The sequence below is a fragment of the Amphiura filiformis genome, chromosome 5 (genome assembly GCF_039555335.1).
Source record: "Amphiura filiformis chromosome 5, Afil_fr2py, whole genome shotgun sequence".
Classification (NCBI taxonomy): Eukaryota; Metazoa; Echinodermata; class Ophiuroidea; order Amphilepidida; family Amphiuridae; genus Amphiura; species Amphiura filiformis.
In genome coordinates this window covers 47,594,371-47,612,444 of record NC_092632.1, presented here as the reverse complement: position 1 = coordinate 47,612,444, position 18,074 = coordinate 47,594,371, and the positions used below count along the sequence as shown (strand labels likewise).

The 18,074-nt window shown below is 34.5% G+C and overlaps 1 protein-coding gene across 1 annotated transcript in view; it reads right to left on the bottom strand.

Annotated features, from left to right (window-relative positions):
- Positions 1-4,427: 4,427 nt before the first annotated feature.
- The window catches only part of LOC140151682 (tyrosine-protein kinase Mer-like), a 43,816-nt gene continuing 30,169 nt past the window's right edge, over positions 4,428-18,074 (bottom strand). The window contains exons 16-20 of the mRNA XM_072174018.1: positions 13,867-13,991; positions 12,579-12,685; positions 11,601-11,769; positions 10,696-10,831; positions 4,428-9,053 (exon numbers count right to left, since the gene is read on the bottom strand). Of these exons, the coding sequence (XP_072030119.1) occupies positions 9,010-9,053; positions 10,696-10,831; positions 11,601-11,769; positions 12,579-12,685; positions 13,867-13,991 (581 nt within the window). The 3' untranslated portion in view covers positions 4,428-9,009. The remainder of the gene's footprint in view (positions 9,054-10,695; positions 10,832-11,600; positions 11,770-12,578; positions 12,686-13,866; positions 13,992-18,074) is intronic.

The following is an 18,074-nucleotide window of genomic DNA, read 5'->3' as shown; positions in this document are numbered from 1 at the left end:
CGAGGTCAAGATTTTTTGGCTGTCCGGGCAGAAGCAAATTCATTAATCCAATGTCCAGCTCAAACGCATGTCTAGCTTGACCGATAAATTCAGGTATCACGCTCAATCCATCCAATTTTATATCAAACTTGGTATGGTGATAGTATATGGTGGCCCGGGGATGGTGGCCTGATATGCGGTGTAGTTTTGTGCTATGTTATTTGCATATTTATATTATTTGTATTTTCAAACTTTTGTTATTTACACACCTTTGTGTGGGGGCCACCTTAATTACGAACCGCGTAATTCTAGTTTGATAGGGCCTATTATACTCTGCATCGCACCACTTTTTTTTTGGCTCGGATTCCCAGCCTCCCGCCCCACACAGTCTTGCCCCAGATAAAATCACAGCTATACGACTCGTATGTCACTGAATGTGACAAATTTCTTTCAAAAGTTTAATATGAACATGAATGATACATCCAATTATGTGGCATCAAGGATGCAATCAAGGGATATATAGGTAGGTTTTCTATATTAGGCAAAAAAAAAAAGTGTTTGTTTGCCCAGGGGTAGAGAGGAGTGGGTCGGTAGGTCGATTTCCGTTTTCTTTTCTTTTTTAGATGTGTAGGCCTATGTATGTTGCAGCAAGTGGTGTAAGAGAAAATATACGACATTCAGCCTTACATTATGCATTTTGTACTTGTGTCAAACTTGAATTATAGGTTAATGAACATGTATTACTTGTTGGGAGAGAAATTAGACAAAAATACTGCATTATTTAGTCTAATTTCTCGAGCAACAAGTATTAAAAACGCATTCATTAACCTATTTGAATAGTATTTCCTACACAAGAAGAAAAAAACATATGATTTTTGATGTTTTTATAACAAAACTATCACTAAAAATGTTGGAAAATAGGACCAAATAAAAATGCATCAACCCGCCCAAAAAGCGTCTGAAAGCACTGCGTTGTACTAATGGATTGCACATTATATACAACCAATGTACTCCGTGATACTCTTCTAACCGCTTTTCTGATTGGCTGCTTTGATCTATGAATGTATTTCAACCTTACCATATAAAGTTTAACCTCTTTGGTAACAAAATCCGGCTGGAGTACAAAATCCCATACCATACCTGTACATGTACTTGTCGTGCTTGGTTCTCTATATTGATGTTGATTGATGGTAAAATATTGTTGGCATGGTTGGGGAGGGCTAAATGGGAAAAATGAATGCTGTGATTGCCAGGAATATTAACTTTCAAGTGTCATTTGGCATTTTTATGGGGAAAAACCATCATTTTCTTTATTTTTATATCATTGTAAAAAAAAAAAAAAAAAAAAAAAGTGTATGATGTTTTTTTAATTTTTTGGTCGGTCGTGTCTGGGCAAACAAACACTTTTTTTTTTTTTGCCCAATGTACAATCTTATTTGTAATCTTTACACATGTCCCAACTTGCAATCAGCCAAATTTGTTGTCTTGTAGGAACAGAGCAAAGTTTGACATAAGTCATAAATTCATGAAATTATGACTTTATGTTCTCCCATAGAACTGTATGCTAAATGGCCAAAATAACCAGCGGGATTTCTTTGTTATTTCAGGCCTAAAAAATGTTTACACATGTCCTAACTTGCAACTGATGGAATCAGCCAAATTTGTTGTCTTGTAGGTCAACAGAGCAAAGTTTGACATAAGTCATATATTCATGAAATTATGACTTTGTTCCCCCACAGAACTGTATGCTAAATGGCCAAAATAACCAGCGGGATTTCTTTGTTATTTCAGGCCTAACAAATTGTTTGACTGGCATAACATTTTTAAAAATTGGGTAGTTGGTAGGTAGGTCGGGATTTTTTTTTTTACTTTTAAAGCTGTAAATTGGGTTTGATAAAGAAAGGCCTTGGAACTTTTTTTCTTCTTTTGTTTTTTGAAAAATTATTTATTTATTTTTTGCCAAAAAACAAAGAAAAAACTTTAGGGTCCGGCCTAATTTTAGGTTGGTCAGGTTACGCCAATCAAACACTTTTTGTTTCGGCCTAATATTATTTCGACATTTTGAATGAAGAATAATACAATTAAAATTTGACGGAAATCGTACATTAAGGCTTTAATAGCAAAAGGAGACAAATCCCCCAGGAGCTTCTGTGTCCCAACCCCCGCAAAGGCTGCTGCCTTGGAGCCCGCCAATCACTTTCGCTCCACTGCATGGACTCCCAGCCATCGGATGCTATGATGTACTTTGTAATTCATGCGATTCTTTAAAAATTGCTTCTTCAGTTGCTGTAACAAAAAAAGGGGGGTGTGATAATTTATTTATAGCTTTACGGGGATGTGGATTATATGGTTTTCATTTGTCCAAATTTGTCTAGATAGGACATGCACATCTGTATCCTGCTTAAGGGATCTAGAATGAGCATTTATGGTGTTTCGACAGTATTTTTTGTGGGACATGAGAGCACCTCAGACGTATCGAATTGCATTCTGAATACGAAGCATGTCTTTCTGATATTAAATAATTTTCATTTTTGAAATTCACGATATAATACAAATTTTATGACAAATTATTAAAATTTGATATTTTTCAAATCTTTGATATATAACAGTCCTCGAAATAAATTTTATAAATCTAATGATATATTCTTAAAGTGTATGTAGCTGGGAGGAAAAGCCGACAATCAATTGAAAATTTTGACCTTTTATATTGAAGATATGGATTTTTTCCCAAAAAGACCTATTTTTTTGGTGTTTTGGGGAAAAAAATCCATATCTTCAATACGAAAGGTCAAAATTTTCAATTGATCTTCGGCTTTTCATCCCACCTACATACACTTTAAGTATAAATCATCAGATTTATAAAGTTTACTTGAGTACTGTTAAATATCAAAAATATCAATTTTAATGATTTGCCATAAAATGTGTATTACATTGCTAATTTCAAAAATCAAAATGAATTGATATCAGAAGGACATTCTTCGTATTCAGAATGCAATTCGATATGTCTGATATGCTCTAATGTCCCACAATAAATACTGTCCAAACGTTCATACCCCAGCCCTTTAAGGACAAAATTTTTCATATAATATTTTTGACAGACAGAAACTGGTTTTTATGCAGACATATTCCATTGTCTTTAGGCTGCAGGAATGAGATAATACAAGACAAATTATGGACATTGTACTGTCCCCGCAATCAGGAGGACCATTTATTCAACATAATAACAATAATTAGTGGGTTTTTAGCAGGTTCGCCTTCGGACAAGTTTAGAACTGTCAGAGCCACCAAAACCTTTATATTAGCAGAAAGGGCGAGATCTGCTTGTTCTCTGTTGACAAGGGCAGTCTTCAGTGAACGACTCTTTTCAGAGTCATCAGTAGACAAGGGGCGGTCTACATGTCTCATTCTTTGGTACTTTGTCCTGAAGAAGTCAGAGCTACTATCCTGACGAAAAGCTTGACAGTTCTAAACTTGTCCAACGGCGAACCCGCTAAAAAACCTAAAAAGCTAATTGTTATGAATTCCCGTCGTAAAAGCCAATCCCACAATAATAACAATAAATACAACAATGACAATTACGATAATTAATGACATATAAGGCCAAAAAAAAAAAGTTCGTCTCAAAGCTTGCGCGCGCAATTGTAAAATCCCACGATTTGACAAAAAAATTTTTTATAGTTTTTTCCAGAAAAAAATCGGCGAAAATCAGACTTTTTTCTCAAAATACCATGAAAAAAAGTCGGGAATAAAAAAAAATTAAAAAAATCGCATTTCGCATTTGTTTTTCAATTTCTCGTGAGCTTTGAGACAAACTTTTTTTTTTTGGCCTAACAAAGTTAAAAATATTATTCAAATAAAAAAGAATTATTGGTCAAATGTGGTTGGATATAGACAAAATAAGCAATCTGCTCTCAAAAACCGGAAGTTAGAATGGCGATTGGGCTTATTCCCAAGCCTAAAATAAAAAGGTGTCTTTTTCTTGGGAATTCCTATGCCTTCTTTAGGGTTGTGAAAATAATGACCATTTTTGTTGGAATTCCTAGAGCAAAAAATGGTGAAAATTTTTGGGAATCCCATGTCTGGGGAGTGCCTTTAATTTCTGGAATATCACATTACACTATATTATAAAGTGTATTAGAAATTGATAGCATTGAATCTAATGAGAATTAGTCTTATAAAGCATTTTATATTACAGAGTGCACACACTGCATTTTATATTTCGAGTGCATTGCACTACAAAGTATAGTAGAAACTGGATAACTATATACTGACATTACGAAACTCCATTTGTAACCAGTGGCGGTACCAGGAAAAAAAAAATTTGAGGGGGGGGGCAAAGTGAATTTTTGGGGGCAAAATCAACTAATCTTGTTCAAAATGGCCACAAAAAGGGTAAATTTGTGTAATTTTGGCTTGAAAGTGGGGGGTGGGACAAACTGGGAGGGGAAAGAAAATACTTGAGGGAATGCCCTTGCTCCCCAAGGGCCCCCATCCCACCACTGATTAATAACTGTATTACTTGTTGGAAGTGACAGCTAAGTGCACACATACTGAGATGCTGATGCAAAATTAGACTATGCCATAGTCGATTTTTGATAAATAAAAGCATGTTATTAATGTTAATCATGATGAAAGCATTCAGTTTAACTTGAAATTATACTGATATTTATTACATCAAAATACTAGTATAAAATTGTTATGTAAAGTTTATATAATTATATTAGTGACAGTAAAAGTAAAGTGTATGTAGGCTTATATTATTGAATTGTATTGGCACTTCAATACTGAACAATTCTGATTTTAGAATCTGCCAGTTTATTAATTGCGAAATTCCAGGTTAAAATCGACTATGGACTTTCAATTTTGAACGGACAAGTCCCTAACACTCACACTGTCAATCATACTTGTTTGTCAATCCAATTTAACAGCAAGCAAATACAAGACACGCTCATGCACTTACTGACGCTTTCATGCAATTACACAACACAAAGGCCGCATACTTGTGTACCATGGTCGAAATTTAAAAAAATGAAAAAACAGCTCCTAGATATTTTTATCTAGTTTTTAAAAATCAATAAAAAAATTTTAGGCCCAAGAATTTTTTTTTTATGTTGCACGAAAAAAATGTGGGACAAGAACCCGTTTTTGGGGATTTTGAGCTAAAAATGAGCAATTTGGCCCAAATTTGACCTCACAGATGAACTTATCAAGTCTTTGCCATTCTAAATATGTATACTTTTATATACTTTAGACCAACAATTTAGCAGTTATGAGGCCTGAAATTTTCCATAATTCCAAGGTTCAGACCAAACTTAAGCTTAAATACAATATCCAGAGTATGCACAATGGGCAAGTGGACAACGGGGCAGTCTAATGCAAAATACACAAGCCCTGCAGGGGGAGGGGGTGTATCAGATGTATCAACATCTCAATGTTGGAAATGCTAGCAAATATAAAGGCATCAACTCGCAAGAAAATGAATGCACCCAAAAGCACCATGTAGTGTGTGGCTGTGCAATTATACACAATTATTAATAAACATTGACGTCACTGCCAGATCAAGGTAGAAAATGGTATACGTAAAGTGCTTTCAGATGCATTTTTTTCTGGTTGATGCATTATTTGCTGATGTATTTTCAACATTTTGTAGTGGCATTTTAATTGTTATAAAAATAGCAAAAATCTTTTTTTTTCTTGTGTATAAATAAATACACATCACTTCTGCTCTAGAAATTGTACAAAATAACATACTTGTTCTGAGATATTGATGCGTCTAACATGGTCTTAGATAGAAATTCAGGTTTGCCCATCATTTGAATAAATTATCCCGTTCCAATTTGACCTTTAAAACATTTACCAGACTTCGGGGCTAGCTAAGACACTGGCGTCTAATGCATTTGCCCATTCAGGGTTTGTGCATTAGACACATCAACATATCAGTATGTGTGCAATATTTTGCACAATTTCACTCCCAACAAGTAGTATGCATTTATTAACCTATAATTGAAAGTTAAACACTAAAATACTTACAGCATATCACATGAAATGTTTAAGGAATCAGATATTAACGTTTACACAGTATTTTTTGTGGGAGCTGAGAGTATATCAGACATATCAAATTGCATTCTGAATATGAGGAATGTCCTTCTAATATCAAATTAATAATTTTGATTTTTTTTTTTTAAATTTGTGATATAATACAAAATTTATGACAAATTATTAAAAATTTTGATATAGTAACAGGAAATAGTAGCTAGGATGAAAAGCTGATGTTCAATTGAAAATTTTGACCTTTCATATTGAAGATATATATTTATTTCCTCAAAAGACCATAATTTTTTTTGGTTTTTTCGGGGAAAACAAATCCATATCTTCAATATGAAAGGTCAAAATTTTCAATTGATTGTCTGCTTTTTATCCCAGCTACATACACTGTAAGTACATATCATTAGATTTATTAAATTTTCTTTGAGGACTGTTAAATACCAAAAATATCAATCTTCATATTCAGAATGCAATTTGATTTGTCTAATGGGCTCTAATGGCCCACAAAATATACTGTGCAAATGTTGCTACCAAAGCCCTTTAAGAAGCTTTATAAGAAAGACTTATCTGTTGACAAATATTGTTTACAAGTACTGTTTACCCATACTGTTTACATATATTGTTTACATATATTGTTTACAAAAATACTGCTTACAAATACTGTTTACAAGTACTGTTTACCAATACTGTTTACAAATACTGTTTTCTAATACTGTTTACAAGTACTGTTTACCCATGCTGCTATACTGCTTACAGATACTGTTTATAAATACTGTACAAAAAAACTATGATACTTTAAACATGTAACATAAATAAACCTAATTCTCATGTTATAAGAAAGACATGAAAATTTAATAAAACTGTTTACTCTTTATAATTAAGTACTGTTTACCCATACTGTTTACAAATACTGCTTACAAATACTGTTTACAAATACTGCTTGGGGCATATAAGTAATTGACCTTATAATTAGTCAACTGATATAGACTTATGTTGTATTCAGGATATCATAAGCATATATTCAAAAGAACTTGACTTAGTCTACACAATAGCAATTTATAAAAGCCTATTTACATGACTTGTACATAGTCTTGTGCATGGTAATTGAGTGTCAGTGCCACTGCCATAACACATCGCTACTATTTGCCAACTGCATAAGCAGAATCTAAAATAAATTCCTGAGTTCTGCTCAAAAGAGTTCTTTCCTGAATCAACTCCCCCATACTTTATAACACTTAACCTGATCTTTAGCTCCTCTTGATATCATACCATAAAGATTTGCCTAGTGGCACATATGGACTCTTTTGACATTTATACTGGAATTCAGTGCTGGCACACACTAAAAGTGCCCTCCCATAGAAAACCACAGGCCCTTAATTCTTGTTGGATTTTAAAGTAGGGAGCTCAACATGAAATGTATTTTAAGGCAAAGGAGCTCATGTGTGATATTTGGGAAATCTTTCCTGTATTTTATTAACCCTAAACATAATAATGCTGTCCAGCAGCACCAAAGTAAGTAGGTCTGACTACACATTTATATGCAAGAACTTATTTTACCATATACAATATAGGTCACATAGTTTATTCAGGACAGTATAAATTATATACTGGCCATTTTGTTGTTGCGACAGGCACAACGCCTATTTTCTGCAGTACCTTATATAGTTGCTAAAATTTTTCACAGCGTCTTGTCTTTGCCGCTGCGTTTTCTGCTGCAGAAGACATTGATACTGTGGACAAAGCCCTGTACAAAGCTGATCAACTGAGCAGAAAGAACAGAAGGTCACAGCATAAAAATTGCTAAGGAAAACCATAAATGTGATGTCTGTTGGAACGACAGAATGTCCACAAAAAGCATCAGAATATATCAGCCTTTAGTCTTGGGCAATCTCAGTCAGACATACACAGGTCTTTGAAATTAATATCAATATTGTTCTATTGCCCATAAACAAACTGACTTTAAAAATCATAGCTATCAGTTATGCTGGTTTCATACTACCCTGCCGCTTGCCGCTGAGCGGCGTGGCGCACACGCATTGCAGACAAACAGACACAATAAAGGCTTGTCATTGGTTGAAACGCCCTGACGCTTGCCGCAGCGGCAAGCGTCAGGAAAGTATGACGGGCGCTTAACAATCATGTCACGACAGGTGATCGCTAATTACAAAAAAAATTGGCCTTGCAATAAGTAGGCTTTGTGGTGTTCTGAATATTTGAATAGCATTTACAAGTGAAACAATGGCAAGTCATTGTTCTTTGCTTTGAAAGTTATACTTTCACAAACGATTAAGTGTAACTTTAGGCATCTATAAAAGACAAAAATTACTGTTGTGTTGCCCTCAGAAAGTAAAAATCAGATGGTGAGAACAGCCCTCAAAATAAGAATTTGAAAGGGCAGCCAATCAAAGGCAATTTGAAAAAACTTGAAAAGGGCCCCAACTAAGGCAAATTACATGCTTTTCAATGGCTTGAAAACAGACAGAAATGTAGGGCACCATGGCAACACTATTATAGTGTTGCCATGGTGCCCTACATTTCCTATAATAGGGCATCGAAGGCAATTGCCTTTGATTAATTTGAGGGCTGGGTCATAGGTTTTTTTGGGTTTTTTAATCTGGACTTTTTTCATTATCCATTTTCCAGTAAAACTAATGAAACCTAAAATAAACCATTCCACATATGCACCTTTCATTTACTAACCCTTGGGGAACCAATTCCGTCATGAGAATTGAACCAAATTAAAGCAAATACAGTCCCAAGGAATAAAAACATACTTCTAAAAAACAAAAATTTTGATCAGGCCAGACTGAGGGTAACACAAGTTTTGTGGGGCTAAAACTGAGTAACTCTCTCAAGTCTGGCATTCAGATTTGGCCTAAACTGCACAAACTCCATCCATGAATTCAATGCTGTCATCAAGACCGATCTTCTTCCATTCCAACAGAAGATCAAGCAGACTCTCCTTCAACTGACTGAAACCTGGTCTCATCTGTGCTTCTGATTCCCAGCAACTGTGCATGATGCTGTACCTGCAATTCAAATGAGGAAACACATTATAATATAATTAAAGACAGAGATAAAAATTTTTATCGCGTCTGATGTCACTGTCAATTACGATCCTTGATTGGTTTACACAGGTTAATCAGCGCGTATAAAGGAAGACCGATCTATCTGGTGCTGATCGGAGAAAAGGAATAGCAACAAATGGCGAACAAATTACGTACTAAAACAAGACAAAAAGCAGCTTTTCTAGGCATTGTGGACATGGTGCCTTCGGTTAAGAAAGTTTCCTACTATAAAGACCTAACTTTTGAGATGGTTTGCATGTCGAAAGGTGCAAAATTAACAATAAGGTGCCCGGTTATAAATCCACGCTCAGCAAGTCATCATCACGACACTTGTAAACAAACCGTGCTCGAGTTTGATTGACAGATGACGTTAGACGCGATAAATTCTCTTTATCTTTGTCTTTCATTATAGCTAGTGCGCAAGTTGTCTTGTAATACATGGGGGTAAATTGTATGGAAGTCCTTGTGGCAGAGTGCTTGGTGGGCACTGAAAGCAAAGCTCCTGAGTTAAAGCCTTAATGTACGATCTTTTTAAATTTTTAGATTTTTCTTTTTTTCTTCTAAAATGATAATATGCAATCATTGTGAAAGTTCCCAATACATTTGGACGCTTGAAAAACATTGGGAATTTGCAAAGAAACAACATCATAAACTTCACCTCTATCACTCAAACATCTCGCACTATTTGGATTAGGACAGCGAAAAGGCCTCAGAGTTAGTCTCCTCTGGCGCCAGTTTGATTACGCTCCTCCACATGTGGAGGGAGCGTAATCAAGCTAGTTTTGTACTGAGACTACGGTTTATGATCGTGGCCGACATAAAGTCATAATCTAAAATTATGACTTTATGTCGGACCAACAGAAAATCGTCCCGCTTTACTACAAATAGGGGCGAATTTGACAGTTTGCTCATAGATTTAAGTTAGAACATGTGTAAGTATTACAAATATGCCAAAAAATCGGTTTTGAAAAAAATAAAGGTAAATTCTGAAAAAAGATCGTACATTATGACTTTAAGGGGGTACTACACCCATGTGGTAAAATTGTGACTATTTTTGCATTTTTCTCAAAAAATAATAATACACTGGTAACAAAAGTTATGTATATTATTGGGGCAAGGAATCCAATTACTACACTGAAATTTCAGTGACTCAAGACAAGCGGTTCAGTATATATGATAGGAAACGAGGTACATCCTAGCGGTACCTTATTTCTGATCATAAATAACAAACCGCTTGTCTTGGGTCACTGAAATTCCAGTGTAGTAATTGGATTCCTTGCCCCAATAATATACATAACTTTTGTTACCAGTGTGTTATTAGTTTTGAGAAAATGCAAAAATAGACACAAATTTATCGAGGGGTGTAGTACCCCTTAAGCAGTATAGGTGATGACTTATTCACTGTTGCCTCTTCCCCATCCCCACATACATGGTAATGGTAATTAGTTTAAGAGGATCATAAATCACCATCATTTGGCTGTGGAGCAGGCAACCACAAGTTTCCAACTTGGAGTTCAAACAAAACTTTTCAAATAAGCAGATATAATTATAAATCACTCCTTTCCAAGTTGAAAGGACCCCATGTCCACTAAGTGATACTTACAATTGATCAGGACATTCTGGAGGTTGATGGAGTCTGTTCCTTTCAACAAGTACTCATATACACTGCAGTTACTCACTCCTGGATATGGGATTTGAGAACGAGTAATGATTTCCCACATGGTCACTCCATAAGCCCACTAAAACAAATCAAACAACAAGAGAATATCTGTAGCAGCACATCAAAATAAGTCAGGTGGCATCCTTATTTTGATATTAGGCTACAAAATAGAAAACCCTGTTCTATGGGCCCAACCGACCCAGAATTTGATGGGAAAAAATTTTCCTGTGCAAATGAATGCCGACCCAAATTTCGGAAATTTCAGGAACAAAATTTTTTTTTTTGTATTTTCTCAAATTGCAAATTATTTGCAGATTTTGGTGATTTTGTTGGGTCATTTTCAAAAAAAAAAAAAAAAAAAAAATGTCGACCGATCGACCCTACTTGAAAGGTCCGTCCGCCCGTAGAACAGGGTTTCTTTTTTTAGCCGCCTTACTATGATAATTTTTTTCTTTCTCTCTTAGATTATTTCCACCAAAAAGGGATAGCGTAGCTCAGTGGTTATAGAATTCTTATGGATGTAGTTCCAAGTTTGTTTTCCGGCTGTGCAAAACTTGCTGGGGCATTGACCTAAGGAAATTAAGTTTGATAGGTAGATAAAATTCTGTTTCAACCCCTTGGTGCATTTAAAGTTGGGTATATAACCCATGAGAGAATTCTGTCCTTTGGAGGAGACATTAAAGTTGTTAGTCCTGAAAACAAGACATATCTGTACATTTCACTCGCAGGTGTTATCCCCAACCTAAATGTTACAATGGACACAACATAAATAACCTTCATAAGAGGCTTTCTCTGGTTATCCAGGGTTGCCAAACCTTAACAATCAAATGGGCTTCACATCAACTTACCACATCACTGGCGATGGTAAATTTTCCATCTCGTAAGCTCTCAATAGCCACCCATTTCACAGGTATCTTGCAGGATTTTCCATTCTTGCAGATCTGATAATACTCAGCATCACATACACTCCTTGTAAGGCCAAAATCAGCAATCTTCACAGTGAATTGACTGTCCAACCTGAAGAAGAAGGAAAAATACCAGTCATAGAGGGTAAAGGTCATGGGACTCGAGACAAATAAGGTAGATCATAGCTAAAAACAGGTTTCAGGGCCTAGAATTTGTAAAAAAGTCTTAGTAATATATTTATTATTATTATGAGTTAAAAGTTAAGGGCTTCAAATGTAAATATCACAGTTAAACTGTTTCTTAGCCAAAATTGCCTTGGGTCCAAATATGCCATATTGACAGCATTTAACATTACTACATACATAAGGGTGCATGTGCCTCAAAAGTTAAGGGCCTGTAGGTCATGGGCCAAAGTTAAAGCTGTTCATGGGCATAAAATACACTTTTACCCAAGTTTATTATGGACTATTGTAATTGGTGTGTGTACATGATTTACCAGTTACCACCCGGGGTTGCCACCAACCCAGCCACCCACACCAACACCTATACTTATAAAGACTGGCTAACGAGGACATAGGATTTTCCAAGCAAGGACCTTTGACCTTTTGTACAGAGCTCCTATACTTTTGGAAGCTCCTATATACATTTGTACAGAGCAAGTGCAGAAAAATAGCTGAAATGAAAACATAAAAGTCTGAATCCAGATAAACTCTCACACCCCTGAAACAAGGATTTTCTACATTGTTTTTACATTTTGTTTGCAATAGTACGTTGGTAGGTAGGGGAAAGAAACTGAGGATTTCTGTAGTTAGCAGGTATCCACAGTCATTAGAATGTATCCAGGTGTTTGTCCTTATTTGATGGTGTTTACAGATGCAAACACACACACACGCCCACACAATTCCATTTATGATACTTACATGCAATTCCTTGCAGCCAAATCTCTGTGGACAAACTTCTTGCTGGCAAGGTACTCCATACCCTCTGCTATGTCCAACATAAAACCTATTAGCTGATCCAAACCCATCTGTAAAAAAAAAAAGAAAATAAACCAAGACTTGTCTTAATATGACTAAGGATAAGAGGAGGAGTATTTTATTGTCTTAATATATGTGACCCACTCTGACGAAACCAGGAACAAGTCACATTTTTGTTAGAATGAATATTTTAAACAGTTCTCTCAACAAAATAGTGACTTACTTTTAATATTTAAGTCACATTTTTGACATTTCATGATTTGAATAAAAATGTAAGCACTAGACAGTAAGCTTTTAAATGATACCAAAATTAAACAAATAGGATCAATACTTTGCAAGATATGGATAGTTTTGTAAATGATACCTTGCTATTTTTGCCAAATTGATATTCAGAGTAATGGGCCAATTAGTTTCCTGCCTTACACAGGATTGAATAGGGATTATTATAGTTCAACTGTTAATGATTGATTAAATAAACCTCTTTTTATTAATAAGTACTTTTAAGGATTTGAAAGTTCACTTAGTCCCACAGTCAAATAACATGAAATAATGAATTCCAAAATTTGATTTTTTTTATGGGAATGTCATCTTTAAAGGCCTATAACTCAAAAACATGTCTGGCAACTTGTTCCGGGTTTTGTTGGAGCTGGTCACATATATGGCTACGGATAAGAGACACACTGTATGTGTACGCGACCCAGTTCCACTGGTTGACCTTTTGCATGCAGAATGGGATTTCTTAAAAGCTACATGTAGGGCCACCTGTGTTGCGCACGTAGATAATACTCCGGACATGTATTGTGATTGAAGCATGCAAGTACCAGAACTCTGTACAATACCGTAAAATTCCGTCTACAAGCATATATATGCCTCTAAACGAGGTTTTTTTGACACAAGAGACAAGAGGCAGACACTCTCAACAAAAATGTTATTTGGAGTTTGAACAACTATATTACTGATAAAGGCGGCTGTACAAACATGTATATTTGTAAGACCAATCTATTGCAATGTTTTTGAGAAGGGTATTGGCCTTTCATATCTTTCGTTAAAAAAACACCTCGTTTAGAGGCATATATGCTTCTAGACGGAATTCTACGGTATAGGGGTTGTGTCAAACGTTCAGTACATGCATAATATGATCACATGAGTTGAAACAAATAGGGCATCATCATGTTTTAGCAGATTTCATTCCGGAATGTATTTTATTTTCAATCTTTTCGAGCAAGCTTACCTCAATTTTCTCAGATACAGAAACTCTTGCATTGTATAAATATGTTTTCAAGTCTCCATTTTCCATGAAGGGCATCACAACCAGAGGCATTATACATCCACTGTCATCTTCTGTAATACTCATGCCTGGAAATATAATCAACACAAATTATATCCAGTCAATGACTAATGCTAATTCTGGCGGGTGAGGGTACTGTCATTGGTGGACTGCTCTGACAACCACCTTTACACTGAAACCTGAATTTAAGCTTTTTCCTGAGGCTATATTTGCAATAAATTTGACCAAGTTTCAGGGCAGAAAACCTTTTTTTTTGGTTCCTGAGATCCTACCTTCAAGAATCTGTGTGGAAAATACCTAGTCAAAGAAAATTAAAAGCCCCCCCTCCCACAGTATACCAGATCACAAGTAAACACAATTTCATTTTATGGACTCATATAAATGGTTTGTTTAGCATATAAGTGAGGAGTTCTCAACAGGCAACTAGGGTTTATATGGCCCTCACGAATGTATGTTTGAAATGTGTTTGGCCCACTTGCGGCCCTTGAACAAATCAATTCGAGCCCATGATATCATAAGTACTGATGCAACTTGCATCTGCTTTTAGTCAAATTCTTTGTGGGAGTATTCAGCTCATTGAAACATGATGTTGATGGAAATAATAAAGTTATTATGGCTGTGAAATTATTATCTATCGAGAAAGAGTAGGTTTATGCACACAGAAAATGATTTGCATTAAGGGAAGGGGTATGAACGTTTGGACAGTATTTATTGTGGGACATTAGAGCACATCAGACATGTCGAATTGCATTCTGAATACTGAAGAATGTCATTCTGATATCAAATAATTTTGATTTTTGCAATTAATAATGTAATACACATTTTATGGCAAATCATTAAAATTGATATTTTTGATATTTAACAGTACTCAAGTAAACTTTATAAATCTGATGATTTATATTTAACGTATATATAGGTGGGATGAAAAGCCGACGATCAATTGAAAATTTTGACCTTTTCGTATTGAAGATATGGATTTTTTTCCCAAAACACCAAAAAAATTAGGTCTTTTTTCGGAAAAAATTCATATCTTCAATATGAAAGGTCAAAATTTTCAATTGATCGTCAGGTTTTCCTCCCAGCTACATACACTTTAAGAATATATCATTAGATTCATACAATTTACTTGAGGACTGTTATATATCAAAAATTTGAAAAATATCAAATTTTTATAATTTGTCATAAAATTTGTATTATATCGTGATTTTCAAAAATGAAAATTATTTGATATCAGAAAGATATGCTTCGTATTCAGAATGCAATTCGATACGTCTGAGGTGCTCTCATGTTCCATAAAAAATACTGTCGAAACGCTCAAAATGCTCATTCCAGATCCCTTAATGGTAAGACAACAAAAGAAACACGCATACACTAGGCTGAGCCAAAGCCAGAAAATGCTGGTTTTAACCCAGGTTGCTCCAGGCCAGCCCATATTAGCCCAGGTTGACCCAGAAAGGATTGATTTTCAACCCAGGTTGGCCCAGGCTCCTACTGTCTGTTCAATTAGCTTAGATTCTTGAATTTTTAAGATATTTGAAAAAATAGAAAATTGTGGTCAAAGTCATCAAAGAAAAGTGTTAGCACAGCCTTAGACCTAACATGATTTATACTTTTCAAATTCTAAAGTTCAGTTTAGAACCTCATTTCTTTTCAATTTTGGGCTTTTCCCATGATATATTTATAAAAAGCCGTAGAACGTCGGGTACCATAAACTTTTTGGAATCAATCCATTTAGAGCAATGGGGACGAATGTCATAATGCGCTGAGATAGTATTTATTCGACCATCCATTATCAGGAAGTATTGTCCATCAAAATAGCTATATATTTGCCAGTATGCATAATTTGTGTTGAAACCCTACTGTTGAAACATTTATGAACTAAGCTCAGCTTATATATAAATACATTCCTTATTTATTTATTTATTTATTTATTTATTTATTTATTTATTTATTTATTTATTTATTTATTTATTTATTTATTTATTTATTTATTTATTTATTTATTTATTTATTTATTTATTTCTTTATTTATTTATTTATTTATTTATTTATTTATTTATTTATTTATTTATTTATTTATTTATTTATTTATTTATTTATTTATTTATTTATTTATTTATTTATTTATTTATTTATTTATTTATTTATTTATTTATTTATTTATTTATTTTACTGAATTGGTCTGAGAAGGTATAGGCCTATAGGCCTACTATAAAATTACACATTTATTTTCATTTGTTATTCCGGGTTTTTTTTGTATGAGAAGGACATTTGGAAACAAAAGAATTTTTGCATTAGAAAATATTATTTAAAACAATCAGGTTACTGTATCTGAAAATGTCAAGCGAAAGCTGATATTCTTGGGAAGGAATGATGGTATTGAACAAAATTGTTTAGGAAAACATAATGCCCAGAATAATGTTAGGCCTATGCATAAAACGTAATCGCGCCATAATTATAGTTTCGTGTCCGGGTTTCGTGTAACAAAAACCGTGGACCATCATCACCTATAGAACCTATCCAATAACCGAACGATGCAGACAGATTGGTGGACAGATTGTTTTGCCAAATTGGATAGGGTATATGCCCTAAGTTGAGAATGGACCGTCCCTCGATTTGTAAAAGGTCGCGAACCCTTATGGTGGACCCAAGTAACTGCCTAAAATGAGGCAAAATTGAAAAGAAATGGGGTTTTAAATTGAACTTTGGAATTTGAAAAGTATAAACCACGTTAGGTCTAAGGCTGTGCTAACACTTTTCTTTGATGACTTTGGCCACAATTATTTATTTTTTCAAATATCTTAAAAATTCAAGAATCTAAGCTAATTGAACAGACAGTAGATCACTCTTGAAAATGAGCCCAGTCTGACCCATGGCAGCCCAGGTTAACCCAGTAAAACCCAGGTTGACCCAGAGAACATAAGTTTTGGTAGACACAAGCTACTCAACATGTCTGGGCCCAGCTACTCTCTTTGTTGTGCAAGTCATAAAAAGTTGATCCATGAGATATTATTGATTGGTATAGGCTATGTGATCATGCATGGTAACTTAAGGTGAATTTCTCAAATTGTTTTAGTTGCATGGATATGTGTTTGTTTTATGTTTGTCTGTCCTCTCTATAGTAATGTTTGGATATTTATACTTCCACAATTAATACGGGTGTATTTACTGCTCCCTGCTTGCACATTATATTATAAAATTATGGGATGAGTCAACTTGGAATAATTCACTGGAAACCTGTGTTTTTCTATAAATGTAAAACATTTATTGATATAGTTATGTACAGCAAATAGGTATCTGTCCATCGAGAATAACCTTTTTAAGGCAACATTTAAAATTGCTAGCTCATCGATGTACGATATAGTTTGCGTACATCGCTGATGTAACAATTTTATCAAATGGTGCCTCACCTAAATTATTTGAAAGACATCCAACATTTGAGCCTGATTTTGCAACTACCATTTAATGTTTTGCTGGAAGTCATCAGGAGCACTCAGAAACTGTCTTTTCAAGAGACTTGTATAAATATTGAATATTAGATGTCTTTTGAATTGCCATACCTAAGCTTGAACATCTGCACAAACATTTTGCAGATACCAATTTTAAATTTTATACATACAATATAAAAAAGAGTGAAAGATATGCGTACTATTTTGAGTGTTTTTTGCCATGTCCATAAGGCTGAGTGAAAAAAAATAACAAGTTTAGCGTCCCCGCCCTCCTCCTTTTTTTGAGATTTTTCAAATTTCTTTTTATTTTGTAAATTTTTATTTATAACTTCTTCTCCAAAATGTTTGAGAAGTTGAAATTTTGTATACAGCCTTGAAAATGTATAAGACACATTTTTGTGAAGAGTTTTGTGATCACCAAAATAAAAAGTGCCTCCTCTTCATTTTTAGATATCATTCACAATGCCGAATACTCAAAATAAGGCATTAAAGTATGAGTATTTAGAGCAGTTTTGTAAAAAAATATCCTCCTTCCCTTTTTCAAAAACACCTGGATGCTAAGCATGTTTTTATTTTTACTTGGCCTAATAAGAAAATTTGTCTTTGAAAAGTTGCTACTGAGGGTTAACATGCAAATTAATACTGTGCACAATTATAAAATTTGCATCTTTGCAAATGTTTGAAGATGAATATCCACTCGTA